At 41.9% G+C, this 13,728-nt stretch overlaps 1 protein-coding gene across 2 annotated transcripts in view; it reads left to right on the top strand.

Moving 5' to 3' along the window:
- Nucleotides 1-13,728, top strand: part of smap1 (small ArfGAP 1) — a 100,783-nt gene that overhangs the window by 84,839 nt on the left and 2,216 nt on the right. For both annotated transcript variants that reach the window (XM_057342618.1, XM_057342619.1), the window contains 3 exons: nt 18-136; nt 9,535-9,760; nt 10,285-10,601. In XM_057342618.1, coding sequence (XP_057198601.1) covers nt 18-136; nt 9,535-9,760; nt 10,285-10,601 — 662 coding nt within the window. The remainder of the gene's footprint in view (nt 1-17; nt 137-9,534; nt 9,761-10,284; nt 10,602-13,728) is intronic.

Below are 13,728 nucleotides of genomic sequence, written 5' to 3'. Positions count from 1 at the left end.
TGGATTTTCATACACAGATGCACCCACAGCAGGCAGCGGAGCGGGAACAAGCAGTGCTGCTCCAATCAGTGATGACCTCGACATTTTCGGACCAATGGTATCCAACCCTCTGCCCTCAAGCACCAATACAAACCAGGTACGTGAGTGCACTTATGCAAACATCAGTTGCTTATTGAATGGATTGTGCATGTCTACAATGGCCACAGCTATAGATTTGAAAGATGGGAGTGACTATAGAAGCCCACAAGAAATCAACTACAGTAATAGTGATGAAAAAGGTTGGCAGCAATGTACAGAAGCCCATCATTCCTGAGACTGATTCTTAAGTGTATTTGGTAATTGATCGTGGCATATGCTGGCTAATGCCAAGCAGACCTATTAGTCAGAAACAACAATAAAGAAACAGGAAGCACTGTTTTATTCTGAGCTGCCCTCATCCAGTCTAAAATCCACGGTGTAAGAGAGACAAAGAAAAGGTCAAGCTCAGTTGTTTTAATTTCCTTAGCAAACAAAATGATTACGTTTTGCCTGTCTTGTTGCGGTTGACAGAACTGACTTGCGGGGTCTTCCTGGCCAAAGGACGCACCGTGAATAATGAGGGGATATTAACAGTTTTTACGGTCCTTCACTGAGGAGAGTGAACAGAAGAGACATTTAATAATGTCAAGAGAAGAGAATGATGAGAACAGAGTGATGTTGAGAGGAGAGAGAGAGAGAAATTTTGTTGGCAAGTGCATGTCTTTGTCAGTCAGATAAAGGTTGTTTGACTGAGCTCAGACGTCCGTGCTTTACATATGGCCGCCCTGCAGAGGGACTCTTGGACCCCATTGACAGCTTTGTAGTTCAATGCGTCCTTGGCTGGTGTCGCCATCCTACCCAGCATGGGACCAGCGTAATCCTGTCTTTGTTTCTCTTCCTCGTTTCCCATACACCTGTCCGGTTCATCGTTCTCACACAAAACGAGAGGAGATTTTTTTTATCCCAGAGGCCTGAAGCTGTGCTGAACAAGCCAAGAAAGCAGTTTTCGACAACAAAGGCTTTTCCCTACTCAAATCAATGAGAGGTGAGAGGGGTTGCGGAGCTCCTGGATTGACCTGGACATCTCGACCGAATAATAGATGTCCCCATTACTTCAGCCCTTCCCAAGCCAGTAATGCATGTATGTGCGCGTTGCATCCTCATGGGATGCCAATAAAAGAAACAAAAGAGCTAAAGAGATTATTTGCGAATAGTAAGAAAACGCACACAAGCCATTAGTGTCAACAGCACACTGTCAATCTCTGCTTTTATTCTTCAGATGAATCGAACGACAGTGGGAGTGCGAAGGGGAGGATGGTAGCATTATGCCTTTATTCTTGTTTGTTGTGTCTTTTGGAGTCTTTGTGTGGAGGACGTGTCAGGAGTCTCGCACACAGGCGCTTAGAGGATTTGGAGGTATTTTGTGTGTTTGAAGATGTGTCACGTACTATATAAAAATTGGATTACTTGTGTGTGAATAGGGATTTGTTTTTTTCCTAGTCAAAGCGAGCCGTGAGGACCTTTTTTGTGCATGTTTTGAAGAACACTGGTACGCAGGGTCCAAATGAAACACCTGCCAAGCACCAAGTAAAAGTTAAAATTGGCTTTAGAGAGTAAATCAGACTTGTTGGCCTAGGAGCGGCTACATAACGAGTGGTTTAAAGTGAAAGTTCATCAAAAATGAAAATTCTGTCATCATTTACTCAACCTCTTGTCATTTTCAGTGTGTATAACTAACTTTCTGCAGAACACAAAAGAAGATATTTTGAAAAATGTTGGTAACCGAACAACGGTGGAACTCATTCACTTCTAATGTATGGTCGATGGGTTTCACCGTTGTTCAGTTACCAACATTCTTCATCTTGAAGAAATGACAAGAGGTGAGTAAATGATGACAGAATTTAGATTTTTGGGTGAACTGTCCCTTTAAATCTAAATCTAAGAGTCGGAATGTGACCCTTACACCGTGTCTACACCGGATGCGGTCGCTAGTTCTAGTTCTAGTTAGTACTAGTTCTGGATGCGGTCGCATCCGGTGTGGACAAAATTTAAAACATTCAAAATGCGTTTAATTGTCTTTTGTCATGTCGCATCGTACCAGTAGACACGGTGTTACTAATGGACACAAGAAATTACAATGTAAATACTACAAATCTCAATCATTTTTAGCTTTGACTACCATAGTAGGAAGAATTAAATGGTAGTCAAAGGTGCCCGAGCATTCTTTGTTTTCCTAAATTCTTCAAAATATCTCATTATGTGTTCCAACAGAACAAAAAATATACAATATTATTTTTCCTACTGTGGTATTGGATGATGTCCCAGAACCGAAAATTGCTAACATTCTTCCAAATATCTTTCTCCGTGTTAATTGGAACAAAGAAATGTATACAGGTTTGAAACAACCTGAGGGTGAGTAAATGATGACAGAATTTTTATTTTTGGATGAACTATGCCTTTAAGCCTGAGGGGAGAGAGAGATGCGAGCGTGAGAGACATGTGGAGCCCTTGATGAGACACCACTGGGCTTCCATGTTCTCCATTGCTTCAGAGCGGCTCCAGCCCGTGCATGTTAATCTGTCCTCAAACTTCCTTTTTCCACATCTCTGCCAGCTTTCATATCACACCCCCTGAGACACGCACGCACTCCGCTCGTTGCATTTTGCTCCGAAAGACTTCCCCCTCATCACAGCCTCTGTGTGAATGCACAACCACTCGCTGGTTCTGTATCCCATGATGCTCAGTTAGCAACAAATCCCCTCTCCCTGTTATTGACGTCCTGACCGGCCTGTTTCTCTCTTGTGACTATATCAAACTGTCAGTGTTGTTTCTGTACACAGGAGCTTTGTGTGAGGATATTTACATCAATATTTTCACAACTGCTTTTTTAGGTATCTACATCTCTAGCATTTGCAGCATCCAGTTGTGTTAGTTTTTCGTTATTTAATTTAAAACTAGAAATATATTTTTAATGTCCACTCTAAATGAAATAACTAGATGTGAGGAACAGATCTCACTTACTTATTTTGCTTATGGTTAATGTATAGTTACATATAAATGTTTTACAATGTTTTTTTATTTTCTGCATCTAACTGGTCCTGGTCATGTTTTTTCTTATATTTTTGTTTGGTACCACCTGTCAGCTGGTGTCTTGCACTAGTTCTGGTTCTACACACAATTTTCTTCCCATTTCTGAGGATGTATAATGTGCTGACTCACTAATGAATCATTCAACTGTTTAAAGCGGTTCGAGTGTGGGTTTCTCATCAAAAACACATAACCCTACCTTTAGGATGCATTCTAAACATTTTATGTCCTTTTGTGCACAGTGGGTTTTCACTCTCAACATATGGGCCTGCCAGCATTCCAGACGCATTCAGCGCTGAATGCATAAATGCATGCAGCACAGTGGAAAGCCACAATTGGATCCCTCATAGCACATAAAACACACATCAATATACTGTATGTACACTGTATATAGACACATAAGTGAGCTGCAGTAATGTGTGTATGTGTGTGTTTTTAAGCACAGATGGTCTCTCAGTAGGACTGATGCCTAATGAAAGCTGAGCTGGTTCAGTGTGTACATCACTACAAAGAGCAAAGTCTCTGTGGTAGCGGGCATGCTGGGGGCCAACTGCTTTATCCCGGTTTAAAAGACAGGCGTTGTTGCTAAACAATATTATTCACTTTTCTCTATGTCAATGTAACAACACTGATTTTATATATCCAGGGACAGGACAGCACATATGTATGTATAAGTGAAAATACAAATGTATATACAGCCGCAGAAAAAATGAAGAGACAAATGTTCATTTAATCAGCATTTCTAGATGTATTGCGGCCATTCCAATCCATTGTCTGTTGAACAAAAACAAACCTCAGGGGTGACAAAGTCATCCAACAGCAATGTGAAAGGCTGACAGCATGACGAGACACATGAAAACTGTGATAAAAATCAAGGTTATCACATTTAAAAACATATTTCTTTAACTTTTCCTTAATACATGTACAGAAATGAAGAGTTTGGTTCCCAAATGAGATAACTCAGTTTTAAACATTTTTCAAAAATCACGTTTTTTCTTATATTATCATGTTTTTATTGTGTTTCATTATGTTAGTTAGCTGTATTTTTATGGCTTAAATCAAAACAAACCAACTGCAGATTGATTGATATTATTTGGAATGCACAATAAAAAAACATGATTTTTGAAATTTGTTAAAAACAGAGTTATCTCATTTTGGAACCAAACTCTTCAAATATTACTCTTGTATTGCTTAAAATATGAACTTGATTTCTTTGCAGTATTTGAGGTCTCAAAGAATACAGAGCATTTGATTCTGTTATTGTTTCTCCAGTTTTCTGCAAATAAATTCAAATAGAAGCAATATTTTTATTTTAGTAGTTAGTAGTTCACAGAATGAAACAAAAATGATGATTTTACCTAAACACATACCTATAAATAATAAATTCAGAAAAACTGAAAATAATTTTAAAATATTTTTTTCTTTGCTGTATAGACGGTATATGAATATACTGAATATTTAATGTTTTTTGCCATTAACTGTGATGAGTGAGATTTTTTTGCATGAATACAGACATCTTCAGCATTTCAGGAACGTTGCCACAGTTCTTATGGATTTTTTCCTTCTCCGTTTTTTTTCAGTCACTTTGTGTAATTCCAGATTTATCCGATGATGGTGAGATCAGATGTGCGCTCTTGTAGGACTCCTTCTACCAGGGTTCATACGGTCATGAAAAACCTGGAAAAGTTATGAAATTTAAAAATCGAACTTTCCAGGTCTGAAAAAGTGTTGGAAAACGAATAAACCCAAAAAGTTTTGGAAAAGTCATGGAAATTGTCCAAAGAATACCTGTAAAAAATAAAATATGTTTAATTGCTAATTTTAACTAATTGGTAAATCAGGCGATCTTGCGAACAGGCAAAGCAGAGGGAGTGCTCGCTGCGAGAAGGCCCTTGCTGCAGCCAGCAACGTAATGTAAAGTAAATGTCTCCGATAAATTGTGGATGTAAATTAGAAAATTCCAGGAAAATGCCGATTTAATAATGCGTGGCTTCATTCAGATAAGTATAATGTATGGCTTGAAAGAGATCATCATCCAACACGTGCAAAATGTCGACTCTGCTAAATTTTTTTGACATTTCGAACATGGGAGAGGCAGCGTTAAGTAGCCACGCTAAAGGCGCGAAGCACCAGTCTGCTGTTGCGCATGAAGAAACTTTGAACCCCATCACCGGGTTTTTAAATCTGAGGAACGCCGTGACACCCACAGCCAGCTGCGGTGTTTCACTTAAGTCCTCCATCAAACAAGGGACCATTTCGGATGCTGTGTCAAGAAACGAAGCCCTAACTGCAAAGGTATTGTGGGCACTAAAGGTGGCTAATTCTCACTATTACAAGTCGTGTGAAGATATAAGGCAAATTTTTCCTGGTATGTTTCCCGACAGCAAGATAGCTGCCAGATTTGCATGCGGCGAACGTAAATGTTCGTATATTTGCACGTTTGGACTGGCTCCTTATTTTATAAAACTAACTTTGTCAAACATATCGAAGCAAAGAGCGTATGTGATGTTATTCGACGAAAGCCTGAATCATTACTTGCAGACGAAACAGTTAGACATGCACGTCAGGCTGTGGGACGGAAGTGAGGTGAAGACTAACTACATTAGCTCAGAGTTTATGGGTCATGAATTTTGCCTCGAAAGTAAAGGAGTCGTCATGGAAATGTATTGGTAAAAATGTGTACGAACCCTGTTCTACGCAAATCTCACTACTATGACATGCATATACTCATGCTGCTTTCTGGGTAAAACTGTGGATTTGACATCACTGTTGTCATTAGCAATGTTGTGTTTTTAATGGTGCTGTTATAATGTCTGCTGTCTGGCAAGTGACTCACCAGCAGACATATCGTCTGCTTTGAGGGCTATTTCTGATGCCACTGACGACCGGTGTAATGCCGAGAAATGCACCCCTGCCAGATTATGCACCCACCCTCCCCACAATGGTTAGGGTGAGGATTAAGTGTTAGGGGAGGGGTTAGGATTAGGGTTAGGTGTGGGGTTAGAATTAGCCAATCGGACAACGTGTTATTGAAGGAGGTGCAGAATCTGGCAGGGGTGCATTTCTCGGCACAACACCGGATGTTCGATAATCTAGTCTTTTTTTTTTGGATTACTTCAAAAGGTCTGAGCATATGACTCCCTATATGCAAGCATACAGTACATGTAAATGTTTAACAGTTTAACAGTAATGTTAAATACATCCACAGAGCTTAAACCACAGGCAGTCCATCTGTGATGCTGTGCATGTGCAATTTAGAAAAAAGGTGAAGACATTGCTTGTGACCACATGCAAATTGTTGAGATATTTAAGGAAAGCTTATGCATATTTGAGGACAGTATAGAGCCAAGCGTATTCATTTTTCTCTCGACCAGGCAGGGTAAGATGGCCATAATGGGTCCTATTTTTTGTCATATTAATGGTGTGTGTATGTGTTCCCTAGACGGTTAATTTCCTTGAGTCTCTTTGAGGTAGAACATACTCTTGATGTTGGGCGCTGTGGATGGGTTCAGTGTGATGTTAGGCTGTCATAGCAGGCTTTATACTCTGAGCTGTAGCTAGAATTAGCAGGACTATAGCTAGTTTTTGGTAGTATTTCGACCCTAAGCATCAGCGAAGAAAGTTAAACGAAAGTAGGGTTTTACCTTTTTTACCAACTGGCCTTTAGTACTCAAGATATATTTGGTCATGTGTGGAGAAGGTCAAGTCATGCTGCGTGTATACAGGAGTATGTATGACCTGAACTAACAGACATCTTGGTGTAAACAGATCTTTGCTATGAATTCATTTTTTCCTTTCCCATCATATTGCTGGCTGTGTAGTCGTGTTTGCTCCAGACGCACTCATCTCATCCGCTGTTTCCTGCTGACTGATCCTCACACTTGGGAAAGGGACTTTGGCAGGGTGGCACTACCAGTCTCCGCTCTGGCATGTACCCATCATCCACTCACCTTTACCAAATCCAGCCCTACAGATTTGTGATTTTACTTCACTTCTGTTCGTTGATTAACCCGTTTTCAGATTTTTCTAGTTTCCCAGGCAGAATTAGGCTGTGGGGGGAAACTGGATTAGCCCGACCCATAGCACCACCAGAGTGCTAATTATCTGTGTGGGGCTGCTAATCAGACAAAGCTTACTCTGTTACACACAAATTCTCTCTCTCTCTCTCCCTCTCTCTCTCTCGCTCTCTCTCTCTCGCTCTCTCTCTCTCTATCTCTGACTTGTGCATTTTTTCCTCTTTCTCGTACGTATCAGCATAGATGAATATGGCTGGTCCTGTAGGTGTATTGTGGAGTGTGGTTTTTTCCCAAACCCCCATGTTATCTATTTTTAATTCTAATAGCATTTCCTCTGGACCCCCAGTGTATAGCTTCAAATGTCACTCATTACAAACAGAGAAAAGGCCTCATGCTATCTTTTTTTCATAATGTACATCTAGTCCTGGGAAGTATGTTCTTGTTCGTTGGCGGGATCCTGAGCCTAGCTTTCAGGTGTGTGTGTGTGATTTAGTTCCTTCCTGGTTCTCTCTCTCTCATATCAAAATCTGAACCTATTATTGGTTATAGCGCGCAAGCGTCAGCTCTCACAGGTTAATCAGCCGTGAGCGTTGTGTATCAGATCTGCGAGGCAGTGTTTGCCTTATCGCGCAGCAGTGCTGTTTCACCTGGGTTCAGCGCTGCTCGGTTGTTATCAGATGTGGCCGCTGCAGCTAAAGGTGTCGAGTCCTGCATACCTAAACGCAACGCTGTATATCGCCAGCACATCTAAATGGGATGAGAGGGCTGTATCGGTCCCTGCCAAACTTCACCCCTCCCCAAGCCATGCCTTTTTTGTCCCTGATTACAGCAAAGCGTTTCCGTGCCCAGCTCTTCTCGGGATGCTGATATGACATTGAGCTTTGACCATCTCAGAATATCTCTTTGCCTTTATTTATAAGCGCTCGTCCCTCCACTTAATGATACTAGAAGATTTTGGTGGGGTAATCGATTGATACACATTTGTTTATTTTCGCTTGATTTGCATGCAAATGATGTGACACGCATCTCTCTCTTTTTCTTGAAGACTGAGGGTCTTCTTTTGTGAGCCTATTGCGACGTAGGGTTGGGTTTTGAGAACAGGTTCTATTTTAGAACCAGTCTAATTGGTGGATCCAAACGGTTGATTTGATACGATTGTCACGTTTTGATTCCTTTTATCGATTCACATTTTCCGATAGCTTGTGTCTTGTCTCACATCAACCAAACAAAATAGCACATGCTAATGCGTTGTTGTTGTCATTTTTGTATTCTTATTGTTAAAAGCATTTTATTGGAGTCATCATTACTGTAAGTGAGGTTTCTGTAAGAGTTTAAATGCTGCAGACCTTGATTCTTTGTCTTAAAGGGATGCTCCACCTGAAAATGAAAACTCTGTCATGCATTACTCACCCTCTAGTTGTTAAAACCCGTATAAACTGTCAGTTGCTAACGTTCTTCCAAATATCTCTCTTTGTGTTCAACCGAACGAAGACATTTATACAGGTTTGGAACAACTTTAGGGTGGATTTTTATTTTTGGGTGGAGTATCCCTTTAAACCTGTCATGGTTATTACCGAAGCATCTGAGTTTCCAACATTGGAACGTAACCAGCGCAAAATCACAGCTCCTGCAGAGAGCTCCAGCACCACATCTGATGACCTTAGAGCGCTGTTGAGTTTCTTCAGCCTTGTGCCACCAGAGTCAGTAAACCATTGTCAGCATGCTGAGCTTCCTGGAACCAAAATATGATTTAGACCCCAAACTTCCCCTCATTCATATTGACAGACTTTGGTTTGGGAGGGTAACCATGGCATCAGCCGCACCATCTGCAGCTTTGTGTCTCTGCTAGTCTGCCATCATACGTCTGTAATTGAGTAAACGGATGCAGGTGCGTTGACTGAACGGTGAACGCACATCGTCTCTTACTGATTCGCTCCTCAATCTTCTGCCGTTTGCGGGTGTGTGTGCTTTAACTTTGTGTAAGCGATGAATTGTCTCCTCTTCCTGAGCTATTCATTCATCACAGCTGCGGTGTAATTAATGTCATTTCTCTGCTTCAAGTTGATGAAGTCTTCTCTTGCTTGTTTTTGGGTGTGTGCTGTATGTGACTCTGTATGATGTCTATGTACAGAAAGGGATATTTTCCTTTGCATTTGTCACTCATTAACTTCCGCTAAACAGTTTTCTCTGATCATTGTCTTTCTAATAAAATTCCACTTTATTTTTCAGCCCGACTCCTAATAGTTGATCAATACTGTGTTTCGCGCTTCATGTATTCTTGTTGTCAAATGTAATTGCTTTGCAATGCAATTCTGATCTCAGTGTAAATGCTAAAAAGTCTTTTAATGTCCAAGGAAATGATGTGTATAGAAATGTGTCAACCTTAGCGTGTACTGTCTCCTGTGCTCTTTAGGTCAGTTCCAGTATGCCGTCTGGAAGCATTCAGACCGGCTCCTCCGCAGTGCCCGTGGCAGGATCTGCCGGAACGGGAAGTGCTGATCCAGCACAAGGAGATCTGGACCTGTTCAGTGAAAACAGCGGGAGCAGCAAAGCAGAAGACTCGGCCAAGAAACCGCTCTCCAAGGACTCCATTCTCTCCCTCTACGGCTCCAGCTCTGTTCCACAGCAGCCCGCACAAGGTACAAGTTTCCTCAGAAGTGGCGCTTTCCTGTTCTTTTGAGACCCTGCAAAAGAATGCAGGTCTATAAATAGCGTTATACATCCATTTCTAATGATGCTCTTTATCTCCGAAAAAGAAGAGAAGCCCTGCTTTAATGGGGAGGGGGATATCAATAATTCAAGCATTGTGTGGCTCAGCACTCTGATACTGCTGAACGTGGTTTAAAGCCCCCTGTTCGTTTGCCTCGCTCTTCAAAGAGGACATTTCCCCAAACCTCAGACGCTCCAAATGAAGGCCGTGCCATTTCTCAACCATCAGGGCGCTTTTGAAGGCACCCTTTCATCCTGAACACCTCTTCATTTCCTCGGGGCGAAGAACTGCACACATTAGCGCAGATATCGATTACTTTCCTCTGTCTCTGATGCTCTTTGTGTCCACGTTCTGCTTCCGTTTCTGTGTCGTTGAACATATTGAACACGTTGTCTTGTGTAAATATCTATAGATCCTTGCTCATTGTGTACCTTTGCGCTTCTGCTCCCGCAGCCGCCGCAATGTTCATGGGACCTTCGCAGATGCAGTTCCCGGCGCAGCCGCAGGGGAACTTCCAGGCCTTCCCTGGGATGGGAGGGGCCATGCCACCCACTACCATGATGGGGGCTGTCATGGGCCAGGGCGGAGCTATGATGGGCCAAAACACGGGCATGATGGTTGGCATGACGATGCCCAATGGTTTCATTGGAAACGCACAGCCGGGGGTGATGGGCTTGGCCCCAGGCATGATGGGACCTCAGGGCATGCTTCCCCCTCAAAACATGTACGCCATGCAGCCGGGTCAGCAGGGCCAGTGGAATATGGCACAGGTATGTTGGATCTGAATTTGTGGAATATCATGCATAAAACGTCCCCGCCACCTGACAGGTATTGCTGAAATAGGTGTACAAAAGCAAAGAGATTGTACTCCGTTGTGAATTATAGAAAAGATAACAGACAAAATCAACAAAACTAAAATGGCTGACTAGCAAAGATTACGTTGGCTAATCTGAGGTGTATTGGTTTGATAAGGTTTGTAAACTCCTGCAGTTATTGGATCCCTTTATGGAATATGCATTCAAGGGACTGCTGAAGCTGCCAGGTACGTTTTGAGAGTAATATTATCATGACAAAATAAGAACCTAAAAGATGCTGTAGGGCTAAAAAGATTTGGAAATATTCCGAATGACTTTCTCTAACGTCATCCACAGAAGGTCAGGCAGGAGCCAGGTTAAGTTCATAATGTTCCATCAGGATGTATTTTTAACCAGGACCTACCATGAGTCATCAGTTATAAAACGGGCTCAGCACAATGACTTTAGTAGATCAGTATTGGCTTTTTATAGTAAGAACGTCTAGATCTGAAGCTATTTCTATTCATTTCATATTCCCACAATGCATCACACACACCGAGCTTGCCTTTTATTCAGTTCAGATTTTTAATTTGTAGAACTATCTGAGGTGAAAAGCGAATCTGCCGAAAATGTTGCATCACACATTTGCAGAGATCAGAGATTTATACTGTTTTTTAACATCATATCTTGAATCTTCCCTTACCTCCTGTCTGCATGTGGCCCATTAAAGCTGAGAGCCCAGTGACATAAACCTCTCAACTTCTATCATCACCTGCCACCCTCATCATCTCCAGTGGCCCCCTGACCCCCTGTGTATGAGAGCAGAGGGAGTCAGAGATTTCAGTCTGCAGGAGGTTAATTACACATCATAAATCAATACAGCCTACTTACACTCACACGCCTTAATTAAAATCCCTACCCACAATGCAACTGTGTGCGTGTGTCTCCTGAGTTATAGGCTCTCAACACTCTACTGCTATTTGGTGAGAGGAAAGAAATGCTTTTGCTTAATGGTTTTCTGGAGTGAGGGTAATTTTTGCGGCCTGTTTCCAGGGAGGAATGTTTTCCGAGATGGATCTGACTTTTAGATGATTTTCTTCATTACCTGACACACACACACTCTTGTTTTTTCGAGGAGCTGGTGTGCAGGGAGGAGAAGATTCATTAGAGTTAGAAATATACACTCCCTATATAGCCGTGTGGTGTTCTTGGAATATTTAAAAACACACACACACACCAATTCAAATTCGCACTCTCGCGGCCCACACGTTTGTCTGCACGCGGGAGGTTTCGTGTGAGGAGGAAGCAGGTGTAATTACGAGATGGGCGAATTTTGTCCTGCTGTGCATTTGAGCGCTCTAATGAAGTCGAGGTCCAGAGTGGATCCTCTTGTGGAGTGTATTTGAGGGAATTTTCCACGTTTTCTTTGGACTATTTTTAAACACGCTCATTCTAAACGTACATTGCATGGCCTAAAGCGGTTTAGTCACTTTGTGAAACATCAGAGCACTCCAGGAGGCCATAGTGATGGATAACCTCCCTCAGCATCTCAGGAAGAGGTTGTACCCCATGGGTTTGAATAAGAGGCCAATGAAACTTGTTGAAGATGGTATGGGAATAGTCAGGGATGGATGTTTGAGTGTACTGCTGAAAACTGTCATGATGACATCATAACAATGACAATCCCTAGATCACCCAATGATGTTGAGTTTTCATAAATGCTATGGACTTTGCAGTGTGGTCCCAAAACTACATCTACAGCTCTTATTTCACATCACAATAGCCAGAAAAATGAAATGAAATTCCCAGCATTCAACTTGCTAATGAAAACTAGAGGGCTTTTATGTGAACCCATTAGAGTTTTACTCCCGCACTATAAATCAGGCAGACGCTGATGGGCCGCCTCACAGCTAGCAGACCCCCACTGGCCCCCCAGGACCCTCTCCTCCACGCTGCCCTGCTCATATAAAGAACAGTGATGGGAGTCAAGGGAAAGTCTAAAACAGAGAGAGAGAGAGAGAGAGAGGGAATATGAAAGAGACAGAGAGAAGGTGGGAAGAGAGATGAGCGAGTTTAAAGATCAGAGAACAGCTTAGTCACCTTAAGAAAGAGGAAAAGGGAAAGTTGGAAGAAAAGGCCATCTGCAGGTGAAACAGCTTGTCAGGAGATTCAGTGTTCTGATCTCTCGCTGTGTACAAACATCACTTTCACTTTATGTACTGCAAACATTCCACCGACAGCAAAATGTGTTCCTCTTTTAACTTTCTTAAAGGAGTATTCTGGGTTCAGAGCGAGGTGAGCTCGGTATGCAGCATTTATGGCGTAATGTTGATTACCACACAAAACATTTGCCTTGTTCCTTTGTATATTTATTGATTTGTGTGTATGTGTTGATCAGTATTATTCCACAAACACTGTTAATTGAGCTTAACTTGTATTGAACAGTTTTTTCTACAAGAAACAGGGAACCATTTTTCAATTTTCAATTCACCTTAATTTATCAAATGGAGCAAATAACAGCATTTGTAAATCCTAAACTGGAACAATTTCCTTGGACTGAGAAGAATGGTCCATATATTCAACATCTCATAGACCTATTTTTTTTATCACGATGTGAAGAACAAGTTTTTAGTTTTTCTTTTTTCATCTCTGATGAACATACGTATATACAGTAACTATGTAAGGAATAATTGACGACGGGCCGTTCAATTATCGAAAGTTAATGCACACCCCGAGGTGGTAATGCGGCCACGACGCGAAGCTGAGTGGCCGTTACACCTCGGGTGTGCATTAACTTTCGATAATTGAATGGACCGGAGTCAATTATTCCGCTTATACCACGGTCACAACACCACAAGACGTTGTTCCGACACCACAAGACGTTGTTACGATGTTTTATGTCAAGACATTTGTATGGTATTTGTCCCGGAATGCTCTTGCTGGTAGAACTAATTTCTTACGCATCTCATCTGAAGGCGTTGCTTGAGCCTGCATATGCAGTTTTCCGAGAGCGAGAGGAAGACAGACAGTGCACGTGCATACGCGTTTGCTTCACTGAGAGTGAAAAGACAAATATCTATATTTGATTTGTTTTCGTCGTATT

The sequence above is a fragment of the Triplophysa rosa genome, linkage group LG9 (assembly GCF_024868665.1).
Source record: "Triplophysa rosa linkage group LG9, Trosa_1v2, whole genome shotgun sequence".
In the NCBI taxonomy this organism is placed as follows: domain Eukaryota; kingdom Metazoa; phylum Chordata; class Actinopteri; order Cypriniformes; family Nemacheilidae; genus Triplophysa; species Triplophysa rosa.
The sequence above is the reverse complement of the archived record's forward strand: the minus strand, read 5'-3'. Positions and strand labels throughout refer to the sequence as shown.